General features: G+C 39.3%; 1 protein-coding gene and 1 pseudogene across 7 annotated transcripts in view; both read right to left on the bottom strand.

Annotated features, from left to right (window-relative positions):
* The window catches only part of Prr14l (proline rich 14 like), a 63761-nt gene that overhangs the window by 35666 nt on the left and 13940 nt on the right, over window positions 1-14155 (bottom strand). For all 7 annotated transcript variants that reach the window (XM_023705838.1, XM_023705835.1, XM_023705839.1 and 4 more), the window contains one exon: window positions 1811-1883. In XM_023705838.1, coding sequence (XP_023561606.1) covers window positions 1811-1883 — 73 coding nt within the window. The remainder of the gene's footprint in view (window positions 1-1810; window positions 1884-14155) is intronic.
* LOC105740917 lies at window positions 10149-10304 on the bottom strand (annotated as a pseudogene).

The raw sequence follows: 14155 nt of genomic DNA, 5'->3' as shown, positions 1-14155 counted from the left end.
AAAAAAAGAGCGAGGCTGGATGTATCACAGTACCCAGTTTCATATTATACTACAAAGTCATAATAACAAAAACAGCATGAGTATGACATGGTGGAGTATACATATAAAATCAGTAGGCTGAGGCAGGAGGATTACAAGTCTGAGGCCAGCCTGGGCTATGTAGTGAGTTTAAGGTTAACCAAGACTACCTAGAGATGCTGTCTCAAACCGCTCCCCCAAATAAATAAATAAATAAATAAATAAATAAATAAATAAATAAAACAAAGAATAGAATAGCATAGTACTCTGAGGCAAGAAGATTGTTACAAGTTCAAGACCAGCATGGGCTACAAAGTGAACTCAAGGGCTGCCTGAACTGCGTAATGAGACCCTGTCACAAGAAGACAAAACAACAAAAAACCCTGAAAAACAGCATGGTAGAAACATAAAAAGACACACACACATACACACACACATACAAACACAAAACTGAAAAGAAACAAACGTGCCCAAAGACAGCCATCAATTTTTTTGAGATAGGGTCTCACTATGTACTTCAGGTTGTCCTTATACTCACTGTGTATATAGTTTGAGCTAGCCTTTCACTTGCAGTGATTCTTCCACCTCAGCCTCTCAAGTGCTAGGACTATTGCTGTGCATCACCATGCCAAACCAGCCATCAATTTTTGACAAATAAGCCAGAAACATACACTGGAGAAAAGACAGCCTCTTTAACAAATGGTACTGGGAAAACTGGATATCCATGTGTAGAAAACTAAAACTAGATCCCTGTATCTTCTTTCTAAAAAAACAAGAGGCTGGTGTGGTAGCACACACATATAATCCCAGTACTCAGAAGGCCAAGAAAGGCACACAAACAAATAAAACAACACTGATAACTACAAAGTCAATTCAAAGTGGATGAAGGACTTAAGTATATGACCTGAAACTCCTGCAAGGATATAATTTAAAAAAAAAAAAGAATATATTTTAAGCTGGAGAGATAGCTCAGTGGCATAAGTACCTGCCTGGCAAGCACAAGGTCCTGAGTTCGATCCCCGGTTCCAGAACAACAACAACAGCAACATTTCCTCTCAGCAGATGTGGAGGCACAAGCTTGTAATCTCAAAATATTTAGAAAGTTAAGGCAGAAGAACTGCAGTGTTTGAGATCAGCTTTTAATATATAACAAGTTCAAAGCTTCACTACAGTGATACCTTCTCTCAGTAAAAACCAAACCTAAACAAAAATCTCTCAAGGGGACCTGCAGTGAACATTTTCTTGCATACCTACCCCAGAGAATTACCACATGCTCAACAATAAAGGGTGGATTTCTCCCCTGCTCTAGTTTATCCTTCACAATAGGCAAAAATGGTCTGATTATTTAAAAAAAAAAAATTTAAAGGATTTCAGCAACAAGAGTTCAACACACAGTAACAGGGAATGACTTATCGAGAAACTTCTACAGCTAAGTCTATCTTGCAAAGCAAGAACTAGGCTTACATTCTGAATATAAAATAGAAACTATTAATTAAAACTGTGTAGTGGGCTGGCCAGATAGCTCAGCGGTTTAAAGTGCCTGCTTAGGCAGGGTTGGATTCCGGGCCTGCTATGCCGGCCCTGCCCCTGGGGTGCGCTGAGAGGGTGATAGACACTGAGTGTGGCAGCATGCGCCTGCAACCCCAGTGCTTGGGAAGCTGTGAACAGGAGAATCACTACAAGTCTGATCTGTGTAGTGAGACCCTATAGGTCCTGTACTAAATACATTAAAACAAACAACAAAAAAATGTGTAATAAGTGAAAAAAACCAAAGATTTGGAGAAATCAATACCTTTATTCCTTAGAAAATCTTCAGGGAGGCCCACATGTAAAAGTTCTTTGCTTGACTTCATCAGGAGGTTCTCCTACAATAAGAAAATCCAGCAGTAAAAGAAGATTCACAGATATTTGAGCTGACAAATGGTAATTATTCTTTGAAAGGCTTTCTTATGACTCCAGGTAATTTGCTAGTAATAGGATCTGGAAGAAGAAGAAACCTCCAAGTAAGTATAATCAATAAAAACTTTCACTTTTTTAGAATTTGAGTTTGGAAAAATCATTTGTCAGGGTCTGGATAACAACAGAGATTTAAAACGTCAACCTGCAGCCATAAAACCCTACAAACACCAAAATGAAAAAACAAAATGCTGCAATATAATTCTGATTTTATCAGAAAACCAGATATATTTCAGTCTCTAAACATTCTAGGGATCAGAAATAAAAATTTTCCACAACCTAAGAGGTTTTTTTTTTTTTTTTTTTTTTACCAGGGATTGAACTCAGACCCTTGCACTTGCCAGGCAAGTGCTCATTCCACTGAGCCATCTCCTTGGCCCCTATTAAGAGTTATTTTACTCCTTTTCACCAGAGAAGGTGGAATATTACCAATGATAACCAGCTGATGTCTATAGGAGAACTTCACAGACTAAATGGGTGAAGAGGAAGTATTTACTTATCATAGAAAGAAAATGAGATTAGAAAGATCACCATTTGGCAACCATCACAGTTACAATCATCTCAGTGACAATCATTATTTGTTAATAGTGGTTAAAAGTTTATTTAGAGTCTCCCAGTACCTCCTCATAAAATACTTACTAATTATAAGTGGGAAAACAATAAACTGAAAATGGAGAAAACTGATAGCTCCAAGTGATACATATTCTTCCCTGAAAGAAGGTAACTCAAAACCATATACCTCCTACTATAATCCACTAAGGAGAACCAACTTCTTCAGTAGTATTCCTGCTCCCAAACTACGTTTACCAAACCTATCATATGGAGACACCAGGAAAACCAAAATTAGGGAAATTCTACAAAACAAATGGCCTGTACTTTTCAAAAGTATGAACAGGGAACTGCTTATTTCAGATTAAAGTAAACTAAAGAGACATGACAAGTGAATGATATATCACAATAAAGTGATCTTGCATTTATCCTGGGTCAGAAAAGACAGATACATCTCTTCTTTTTCTACAAAGAGAACTACAGTACAACTGGCCAATTTGAATATGGTCTGTGGGTTAGATATCATACTTAGATCAGTACAATCATTTCTTGATTCTGATTAACATATGATGGTCATGTAACAGAATGTTCTTGTTTTCTGGAAAATACACACTAAAGTATTTACGCATCATGTCTATTACTATACTCTTTAGTTATTCAGGAAAAAATTTTAATGTAATAAGTCAACATGAAACAAATCTGAAAGGAGGGTATATAGGAATTGTCTGCATTATTTTCCAATTTTTTTTTGCTTCAAATTATTTTTTAAGGAGTAAGAAAACATTTACTTGTTATATTTGATCCTTTCTCCAAAATGATCATACTCTCCGCTTTTCTAGTTCTAAGGCCAGATCTACGAGTTATGAGAATGGAAGTTATTTAGAATATTCTTTTTAAGTTAATAATTTACAGAAAAGATAGTGCTAGCATAAAAGATTAGAAATCAGAGCTCTGTTCCAACCACAGGACTTCCACCTATCACCATGGTGTTAAGAACAATTTTACATGTGGTTTTAAGAAAAAAAGTGTATCAGTTGGGCATGGTGGCACATATCTGTAATCTTAGCACTAAGGAGGTTGAGCCAGGAGGATCACTGAGAGTTGGAGTCCTGCCTGGGCTATATAGTAAGTTCAAGGCCAGCCTGAGCTACAAAATAAGACCCTGTCTCAAAAAGAAAAGAGAAAGGATACCACATGAAATAACTATTAAGACACTTTTCAGGATAGAGTGGTCTACAGGCAAACACTTCTGTCATCTGTTATTCCTTTCTGTGACAAAAGCCTATAGGTGTGGTGCCCTGTAATCCCAGCACTTGGGAGGCTGAGACAAAAGGACTAAAAGTTCAAGGCTAAGCCTAGATTACTTACTCAGATCTTGTCTCAAAAAATAAAACAATATCTAAAGAAGGGGAGAATGCCAACAGGGCTGTCACTAGCAGATTCTGGTATGCTGCCTGAACTTTTTTGGAATGAAGTTTGGTTAGTGACATACAGGTTCCTCCAGATTTTAAAAGTTCTCTGTGAAATACACAGTTACCCTTTTGGGTTGCAGTCTGGAGAGGGGCTGCTGGGATTATAGTGGTTCATACACAGCACAGAAATGTTCCCAGCTGGAGCCCCCAAAAAACACCCTAGTAGGGTACAAGGCACACTGCTTTAGTTATGTCCCTTTCTCTTTGGTTAGGATTTTTCTTTTCCTTTTTCATTTTATTATTACAAAAAATTTTTTACTTGTACATTTTTCCAATTGGAGTCTTACTACAGTCTAAACTAGCCTTGAACTTGCCATGTAGCCCAGAATGGCCTTGAATTAATTACCCTCCTGCCTCAACCTCCTGAGCTCTAGGATTATAGGTGTTTGTTACCATTGCCTTTTTTTTGTTAGGATTTCTCATCAGGAAAGGGAGAAGAAGAATCTAGGAATAAGTTATTCCACTTGCTTCCTGCCTTAGTAAGCTCTCTTAAAAGATTCTGAGTTAATAAAAAACCAAGTTATCCTACATAGGAAGGTTGGAGACAAGGCTTGAGGTCTCAAATAGGATTAGGAGTTGAATGGACCAGCAAAGAACATGTGAGGCTGAGGTAAGATGTGAGGGCCTCCCCCACCATCACCACCATGGCCTCTCAACACCATCACTCCCCATTAGGTGGGAGGTCTACCAATTTGGGTCCCTGAATCTGGATGAAGGGGAAACAGAACAATCTATTTCTGTACAACAGACATAGTAATGCATACTAATTCTTTAGGGCCAGTGAGATAGCTCAGCGGCATAAGTGCCTGCCTGGTAAGTGCAAGGTTCTGAGTTTGTTTTCTGGTATTAAAAAAAATGTAGCCAGGCATGGTGATGCAAGCCAGTAATCTCAGTACTCTGGGAGGTTGAAGCAAGTGGATCACAGGTTCAAGCCCCTACAGCAACATAGTGAGATCCTGTCTCAAATATAAAAAGTGATGCCAGGTGTAGTGGCACACACCTGTAATCCCAGCACTTGGGAGGCTGTGGCAGGAGGACTGCTGTAAGTTTGAGGCCAGCCTGCAATACAAAGTGACTTCAAGTCCCCCTTGAACTGCACAGTGAAACCTTGTTTCAAAAGAGACATAAAAATTATATTAAAAATATAAAATATAAGCCAAGGCTGAGGATACAGCTCCACATGAAGGCCCTGAATTTAATCTCCAATACTGCAAAGGGGAAAAAAAATCCTTTATGTCCCTTCCACTGCCCTCAAAGTTAGCTAAACATACAATGAATAGTCACAAAAGTTTATCAGATATACTTGCTCTAATACATATTTTATCAGCTAAATATTCTAACTTGCTAAATTCTTAGACACAAAAGTCCTAAATATCTCTCTACCACTTAGATCTAACTAATTCTCCACATCTGAGCAACATACTGTTTCCTGCAAAATGTATCTTGAGGAATCGGGCAAGACAAATGTTCCTCATATGGATCTTCCTTTGAGATCAAATGAGGTATCTGCTATAGCTTACAGCATTCCCTATACTAACATTAAGAAATGTCATATAATAACTCAATTTGCTTTTCAAATTGACTATACTAATTCTCTGCCTCATGCATTCAGCTTATAGGGCCGGCCAAATAGCTCTGCGGATTAAAGCACCTGCAAGCAGGCACAGGGGCCAGGGTTCAATCCCTGGGCCTGCCACGCTGGTCCTGCCCCTGGGGAGCTCTGAAACAGCAATTGCGACTGGGCGTGGTGGTGCACGCCTGTAATCCCAGCTCTGGGGAGGCTGTAAACAGGCGAATCACTGCAAGTCCAATCCAGTAGTGAGACCCTGAACATCCTGTAGACCCTTCCCTAAAATACAAAGGAAAAAAAATACATCCAGCATATCACTCACCTACTCAGTGTTTTGCAAACAAAATTAATGAAATTTCTGTAGTTTTGGCAGATTCTAGGAGGGTCTTGAAAACTATTCTTAGGGCCAGCCAGAGAGCTCAGCGTACTAAAGTGCCTACTTAAGCAGAGTGCAGCAGCTGGGGTTCCATCCCTGGTGTGCCGTGCTGACTCTGCCCTGGGGCACGCTGAGACTGGGCATGGTGGCTCACACCTGTAATCCCAGCATTTGGGAGGCTGAAAACAGGAGAATCACTCTGAGTCCGACCTGCATAGTGAGACTCTGTAGATCCTGTAAACCCTGTACTAAATACACACACACACACAAAGAAAAACACACCATTCATACTGTTTATCTGTAGCCTTATTACAAATCCCATTAAAGGGGCCTGGGAGATAGCTCAGTAGAATAACTTGAGTTCAATTCCTGGTTCCACCAAAAAAAAAAAAAAAAAAAAAATCCATTAAAACTCGTTTGTATGTTTTGGAAACAATGCAATTTTCTAATTCATTCCCATGAGTTTAGAGCAGAAAAATACACAAATATCTGGAGAAAAGTAAATACGTATCAGGTCCTTCAGCTCTTATAAGCAGGGAAGTTTCAAACTCCTCAGGGCCTCTTATAACCAAGACCCTATGTGCTTATTCAAACCTAAGTCTCCTGAGCTGGAGGGAGAACCAGATCAGTAAGGAAAGGGCAGTGATGGGCCCATCTACAGATGAAACTGCCAATATACTATCTATGCCAGAAGAGAGCCAAACGTGCAGCAGAGGAGATACTTCCTACTTCCTGACATTTGCAGAAGTACATGGTTACTTTCACAGCCAAGAATACTCTGAAGTGAGAGTGTAAAAGAAGGTAATAGGGGATGAGTATGACCAAAATATATGCACAGAAACCTAATTTGTATAAAATTAATAGGCGCTAATAAAGAATATTCTGAAGAGAAATGTTTATATATCTAGATGTAACATTCAGTTTCTTACACTTGCACATCTAGAAAGAATAATCCATTGCCTGGTTCCGCCAAAAAAAAGAATAAATGTCAAAATAGTAATATAAATCTTTCTTGCACCTCTTTAAAAGCGATTTTCCTCTAACTTGAATGGTGATGCATGCCTGTAATCTCAGCACTTGGGAAGCTGAAGCAGGAAGGCCACCATGAGTTTGAGGTCACCCTGGGCTACATAGTGAGTTCAAGGACAGCCTGAACTACATAGTGAGACCCTGTCTCATAAAAACCAAAAATATAAAATGAAAGGAATTTTCCTCTGTATATCTCAATTGAGACAAAAAACAATGACTTTAAACTAGATATAACAATCATTTTAGCTAAAGAGATAATATCACCCCACAACGTTAACTAAGATAATTGCTGAAATAAAGTTCTATCTTAAGTCTCAACAATGCACTTGGTTATTTCTCAGTCACATGAGATGAAACCACTATTACTGTGGGAACAACTGTGTCCTGTAGACCCAGACAACAGCTGATGAACAACAAATAGTTTTACCAGTGTGACATGAAGTTTGGATCTTTCACTTTTTTTTGTTGTTGTTGTTGCAGAACCAGGGATTGAACTCAGGCCCTTGTGCTTGCCAGGGAAGCGCTTATTCCACTGAGCCATCTCCCCGGCCCCGGATTTTTCACTTTTTAATCACTGAAACAGAATTCTTTTTTTTATTTTTGAAACAGAATTCTTTCCAACAAAAAATCCTTTTGCCAAATAGAAGCTCCTGAGCTCTTCTGCCAATTTCTCTTACGAAGACGCTCAGGGTTAAAAGTATGTAATCAGCTTAATAACGTTTAGTACAACCACTACTCATTTAAGAATATTTATACAAATTGTACAAGGTTGGGGTTGGAGATTTAACTCAGTGGTAAATGGCTTGTTTACCAAGTGCAAGGCCCTGGGTTCTATCCTCAGCACCGAAAGAAGGTTGGGGCTCTTATGAACAGGCCATTAAAAACAAGTTTCTCTAACAACAGGCTTCAAGGGAGGAGGGACCTGCCCATTAGCTCAGTTGTTCAAGCCCCTGCTCATGCAAATGCAGTCAGGTACAGGGTACTGCCTTTTGATCCCCACCTCCACCTGCGGTACCAGACCTGCCCTTAAGGCAGCGTGGGGGGGGATCACTAACAACAGGCTTCAAGTGATCAGCAGTCACTGTGCTTCCTTACACTTGATGACCCCTCACCATATCCCTTCAAATACGTAGTACTTACCTATCCCCATAATGCACCTACTGTACCTAGGCAGACTTACTGTTATGGGGTGATGGGGAGAGAAAAATAACACTTTATAGCTTATATCTAAGTAACATCAAACAAAAAATGCCAAGCATGGTTATGAAAAATTTTCAACCCTACATCATCTGTGTCACACAGACACACAGATACCTCTTTTATCTCTCTCATGCACAGCTCTTAAATAAGAACAATCTTCCATATTCTGGCTAGTAACCTTCACATGCACCAGTTTTCAATCTTTCTACTTTAACAATGGAATTCAAAACTGATTATGTTCTTTCATAATTCAGTGTGGCTCCTACAGCTGTCCCTTCCACTGCACCTGTTCTGATCCTTCTCTTCTATGCCTTTCTTCTCCCCTCCCTCATAAAGGGATCTTTCTGATCAAAGAACCAATTTTTTTTTACACTCCCCCCCTTTTGAGATAGTGTCTCAACGTGTGGTTCAGGCTGGCCTTGAATTCACTGTGTAGCTCAGGCTGGTCTTGAAATTGAAATAATGAGCATTATTCTCAGCCTCCCAAGAGCGAGGATTATAGGCATGCACCACCATGCTTGGCCACAAATTATTACCAGATAAAAGTGTTCAGAATTTTCTGACACAGTTATAAGGCAGAAAATAATTTTTTGTTGTTGTTGGCTGAAAAAACAAAACAACACACAAAAAAATCCCCCAAAACAAGCAAACAACAAAAAAATCTAACTGGTCTTGAACTCACTATGTAAACCATGCTGGACTGCAATTTGACAACCTCCTGTGTTAGCCTCCAGAGTGCTAGGAATACAGATGTAGAGTACTGGTTTATTTTTCTTGGAGGTTCTGGGGATTGAGCCAATAGGCACTCTACCACTGAACTAAATCCCTAGTACTTTTTATTCTGACAAATCCCAGGTAGAACTCAAATTTACAATCCTGCCTCAGCCTCCCTCAGTGCTGGGATTACAGGTGTACATCACCGGCCCAGTTCTAATTTACCTTTTAATGATTGACATACTTACTGTATAACTGAAATCTTTTAATTAAATGTTTTTGAGGTCATAGGAATTGAATTCAGGGCCTCAAGTATGCTCTAAAAATGTCCTACACTAAGCTATCCCCTCAGCCAAAAACTTTCTAATTTTGCTTTTGGTCTTTTTTATCTTTTTTCAATCATTTATTTATTTATTTATTTGGTATAGGGTTTCCCTATGCAGCTTAGACATAGTGATCTTCTTGTCTCAGCCTCCACAGGGAGGGGATTACAGGTGTGTGCCACCATGCCCGGTTTCAACAGCCAGCACGGTGAGCTTGGGATTCCAGGGCTGGCACAGCATGTGGTCCTTGTGCTTGCTAGGCAGGTGCTTAGACCGCCAAGCTATCTCCTCAGCCTGTTTTTGGTCTTTTTGAGACAGGGTCTCCCTAAGCAGTCTAGGCTGGCCATGTGGCTCAGGCTGGCTCAAATTCACAGTGATCTTCCTGTCTTAGACTCCCAGGTGCTGGGACTGCAGGTATTAGCCACTATACTCAGCTATCGTTCTAACTTTTAAGATCTTTAAAATATGGTAAGGTCAATCAGAAAAGCCCAAATACTGCATCATTCCACTTATGTGAATAGTTGTCAGAGGTAGAGGAAGATTTAATGGGTCAAGTTTTAGTGTGGTTGGTAATGTTTTCTTGCTGGAGACAGAATCTCATTATGTAATTCAGGTTGGCCTTGAACTCACAGTGTAGCACAGGCTAGTCTCAATCCTGTTTTTCTCCTGCCTCTGCCTCTTGAGTTTTGGGGAGACTGAGGCAAGAGGACTGCCACAAGTCTGAGGCCAGATGAACTATATATAGTGAGCCCCTATCTCAAGAAAAAAAAAAAAGTACCCCACATACTAAATTAAACTTTGCCCCCCTCTAGCACCTTTTTTAAAATTATTTTTTTTTTATTTTTAAAACTTTATTCAGTATTGTCTTGACCATGATTATAAGAGGACAACATCTTGTGACCTCCCAGAGGGTAAATGTATTGCAGCTCATGTGCAACTCCTTATAGTCCTAGCTTGGTTCTCCTCCAGGGTCTCCTCTTGGAGTTGTACCTGATTTTATTACCTGTCTTAATACAAATCCACTAAGGAATGGGGTGATTCTGCTTTTGGTTCTTGGCCAGGAATCGTCTGATTCAGAAAGTGTTGTGAGAAGACATGGTTGGGGTAGGAGGCGAGAGCACCTCTAGCATATATTTTTCTAATTGTTATATTTTATAATTTTAGTGTTTTAAACATGTGACTTAGGAACTTCTGATCATACAAAAATTTTGCAAATATTGTTCAAAAACTGCCTGTACAATCTTCATCCAGCTCAGTATTAACATCTTATATAGATACAATACAATTATCAATGCCCAGAGTTAACATTAACATACTATCAACTGATCTATAGATCTTATTCAAAGTTTGTTAATGACTCTTTGATGTCTTTTTTTTTTTTTTTTTTATAATTTCACTTTCTGAGACCGGGTTCTGCCATTTTGCTTCCCCAGTCTGGTCTTGAACTCCTGTGATCAACAGATCATTTGGCCTCAGCCTTCCAAATATCTTGGACTGCAAGTATGTGCCACCATACTCAGCTCATTTTTTCTAGTGGTGCTGAGGACTGGAGCCAAGGTATGTTCTATCACTAAGCTACACATACAATCTATAATGTCCATTTTTTGGAATAGTTTTCCACCCAGGCTCCCACAGTGCATTTAGTAATCATGTGTCCTTTAAACTGCTACAGTTATTTAAGTATTCCATTTTCATGTTTTTTTTTCAAAAATAGCCATCCATAAATTGCCTTTTTCTTTTAGCATATTAATAACAACTACTGGGTGCCTGGAAGATGGCTCAGTAGAATAAGCACTTGCCTGGCAAGTGGAAGGGCCTGAGTTCAATCCCTGGTTCCTCAAAAATAAATAAATACATACATACATACATACCTACATACATAAAAATAAAATAAAATGTGACATGCTTAAATTTTGGAGCCACAGAGCTAACTCAGTAGAATAAAGTGTTTGCCTGGCAAGCGCAAGGGCCCGAGTTCAATCCCCAGTTCCGCCAAAAAAAAAATTTTTTTTACTCATGGCAGTAGAACAATTTTCTCAAGGCACTAAAAGGGCAATGCAACTCCCCTTGAAAGTGTTCTGAGAATAATTTACATTTCAAACAATGTAAAATTGTTTGTATGTTAATGTCTTTATTACTTAAAACTATCAAGAAATACATTATAAAACTCTTACAGGAATGATGTGCCCCACAAAAAGCTTTTCAGTGAGACAGGGTCTCACTCATGCGCAGTTCAGGCTGGCTTTGAACTTATCATGTAGCCCAGGTCAACCTCAAACTTGTGGCCATCTTCCTCTATCAGCCTCCAGAGTGCCGGAACTATAAGTGTGCACTTGATGTACAGTTTAAACTTGGTTCTTGGGCTCAGGAGATACCTCGGCAAGCTAAGTGCCTGCCTGGCAAGCGTAGACACGGTTCAATTTCTGGTACTGAATGCCACGCTTCAGTGCTAGTGACCAAAACTGGTTGTGGTGGCACACGTCTATAATCCCAGTGCTGGGGAGGGTGAGACAGGAGGGTCACTACGAGTCTGAACTGTGTATCAAGACCCTGTACCAAATAAATAAATAAATTTTAAAAAGAAAACAAAAACAACTTGGTTTTTTTGTACAATTAGTTCCTAATGTCTCTAGGCATAAAATAATTCAATATGGCTTGGCAAAAGTACACAGACTAATGTAATTTTCTTGTCTTCTTCCATTTCCCAATCTACAAATTTATTGCGACATATACGTACAGTGTGTTTGGTAAAGGATAATATATTTAATTTCTCCATCAAGTCCACCATGAGCAATTGTAAAGCTTAAATTCTAGTTTTTTTTTTTTTTTTTTTTTTGGTTTTGTTTTTAAATTTTGAGAGTGGGTCTTGCTAATTGCTCAGGCAGGCCTTGCTTGAACTTGCAATTCTCCTGCCTCAATCTCCCAGAGTGCTGAGATTATAGGCATGTGTCATAGGCCCAGCTGTGACTCATATTTTATAACAGAATGTCCCTGACTTTGGGTTTGCCTGATGTTCCCTTATGATTATAGATCCACAGTTTTTGAGGCAGAATACCAGAGATATTGGGGGCCTGCCCCTTAGCACAGCTCTTTTAAGTGCCTGCTTCAACAAAGCAGTCAGGCTCAGGTTGCTGTGGTTCGATCCCCAGAACTCAAGCCAGCCAAACCTGCCCTGAAGGCATTTGGAGCAAAAAAACAAAAACAAAAACAAAAAACAAAAAACAAACAAAAAAACCACCAGAGATACTGATTCTTTTCATTGTGCCCTATCAAGAAGTGCATGGTGGATCACAAGTGTATGATCCCAGCTTTGCAGGAGAGTGAGTCAGCCTCACCCCAATTTCAAGGCCAGTGTGGGCAACTCAGCAAGATCATGTCCCAAAATAAAAAGCTGGGATTACAGCTTAGTGGTAGCATAGTTGTCTAGCATTCATGAGGCCCTGGATTCAAATCTTATTTCCAACCACAACGATCAGGTGAATAATGCTGGGATGCCTCATTCCTGAGGAGGCAAACTTCCATTTCTGACTTCAGTTGTGGCAGGCTGGACTTCTCCACTGTAAAGTAACTAGTTTGCTACTTTGTAATCATATGTACCTTGTGTGTAAATACTCTGAGATAGTGTAAACATTTGCTTCTCTTTCAAACCTTTAGCCACTAGCTTTAACATCTACTAATGATTCTTGATATAATTATTATTGTGAGGCCCCAGAAGGTAATTTTCTATTTCATAATTCCTTACTGATTTTTGGACCCAGGGCCTAACCATGCAGTCCAGCTTGGTGTCCAACTCAGTATGTAACCCAAGCTGACCTTTTAACTCATGATCCTTCTGCTTCAGCTTCCTACATACTGGGATCACAGGTGTGTACCATCATGTCAAATCAGTGAAAAAATTTAGTACCACCACAGCCATGTTTATGTATTTAACTGGAACTCTGAAAGACTCAAGTCAGTAAATAATAATTATTATTACTTTAAATTTTGTGTTGGACATTGTGCCCAGGGCCTTGCACTCTATCAATGAGCTTCACTTCCCAACCCTCTCAACAACAATAATAATAATAATTATAATATAATAATAATAATAATAATAATAAAAATATTGTATGAAATTACCATCAAATTATGTGCAGGAGAGTGAGTCAGCCTCACCCCAATTTCAAGGCCAGTGTGGGCAACTCAGCCCACATGATGGTACACACCTGTGATCCCAGTATGTAGGAAGCTGATCTTGCTGAGTTGCCCACACTGGCCTTGAAATTGGGGTGAGGCTGACTCACTCTCCTGTGTCACATAATTTGATGGTAATTTCATACAATATTTTTAATTATTATTATTATTATTATTATTTTGAGGTAGGGTCTCACTTCAGGCTAGCTTTGGTTTCACTATGCAGGCCAAGCTGGTCTCAAACTCATAACCTCCTGTCTCAGTCTCCCAAGTGCTGGCATATAATAACATCTCCCACTCCCCACAAGCATTTTATAGTGGTATGGATTCATGGATATTTGTTTTATTCTATGGTTCTAACTTTATTATTATTTATTTTTAGCTTAGGTCATCTCAGATTTGGCTTTGACAAGTCCATTCAGACTGGTTCCTGTGTCCTTTTGTTTTGTCCACATAAGTTTTTAAGCAATTTCCCATGAACTGTTCTAGGCTCATTTGTGTTCCTCCCTCTGCTGCCTTCAAACACCAATTCCTCCAATAAGGACTGCCATCTTTTATTGGAAAATTATACAGGCTGAGTATCCCTTCCTTGAAATGCATGGGAATAGCAGTGTTTCAGACATCACAATTTTTTTATTTTGGAACATTTGCATGAGATATCTTAAGGAATGGGATCTTAGTCTAAACACAAACTTTTTTTTTTTTTGAGACAAGAGTTTGTGTGCTTAGACTGGAAAAAGTAGACAGTCTTGGGCTCAACAGATCTTCCTGTGAA

The sequence above is a fragment of the Octodon degus genome, unplaced genomic scaffold (genome assembly GCF_000260255.1).
Source record: "Octodon degus isolate 3935 unplaced genomic scaffold, OctDeg1.0 scaffold00230, whole genome shotgun sequence".
Taxonomy (NCBI): Eukaryota; Metazoa; Chordata; class Mammalia; order Rodentia; family Octodontidae; genus Octodon; species Octodon degus.
Note: the sequence above shows the minus strand (reverse complement) of the source record. Positions and strands in the feature narration are given on the sequence as shown.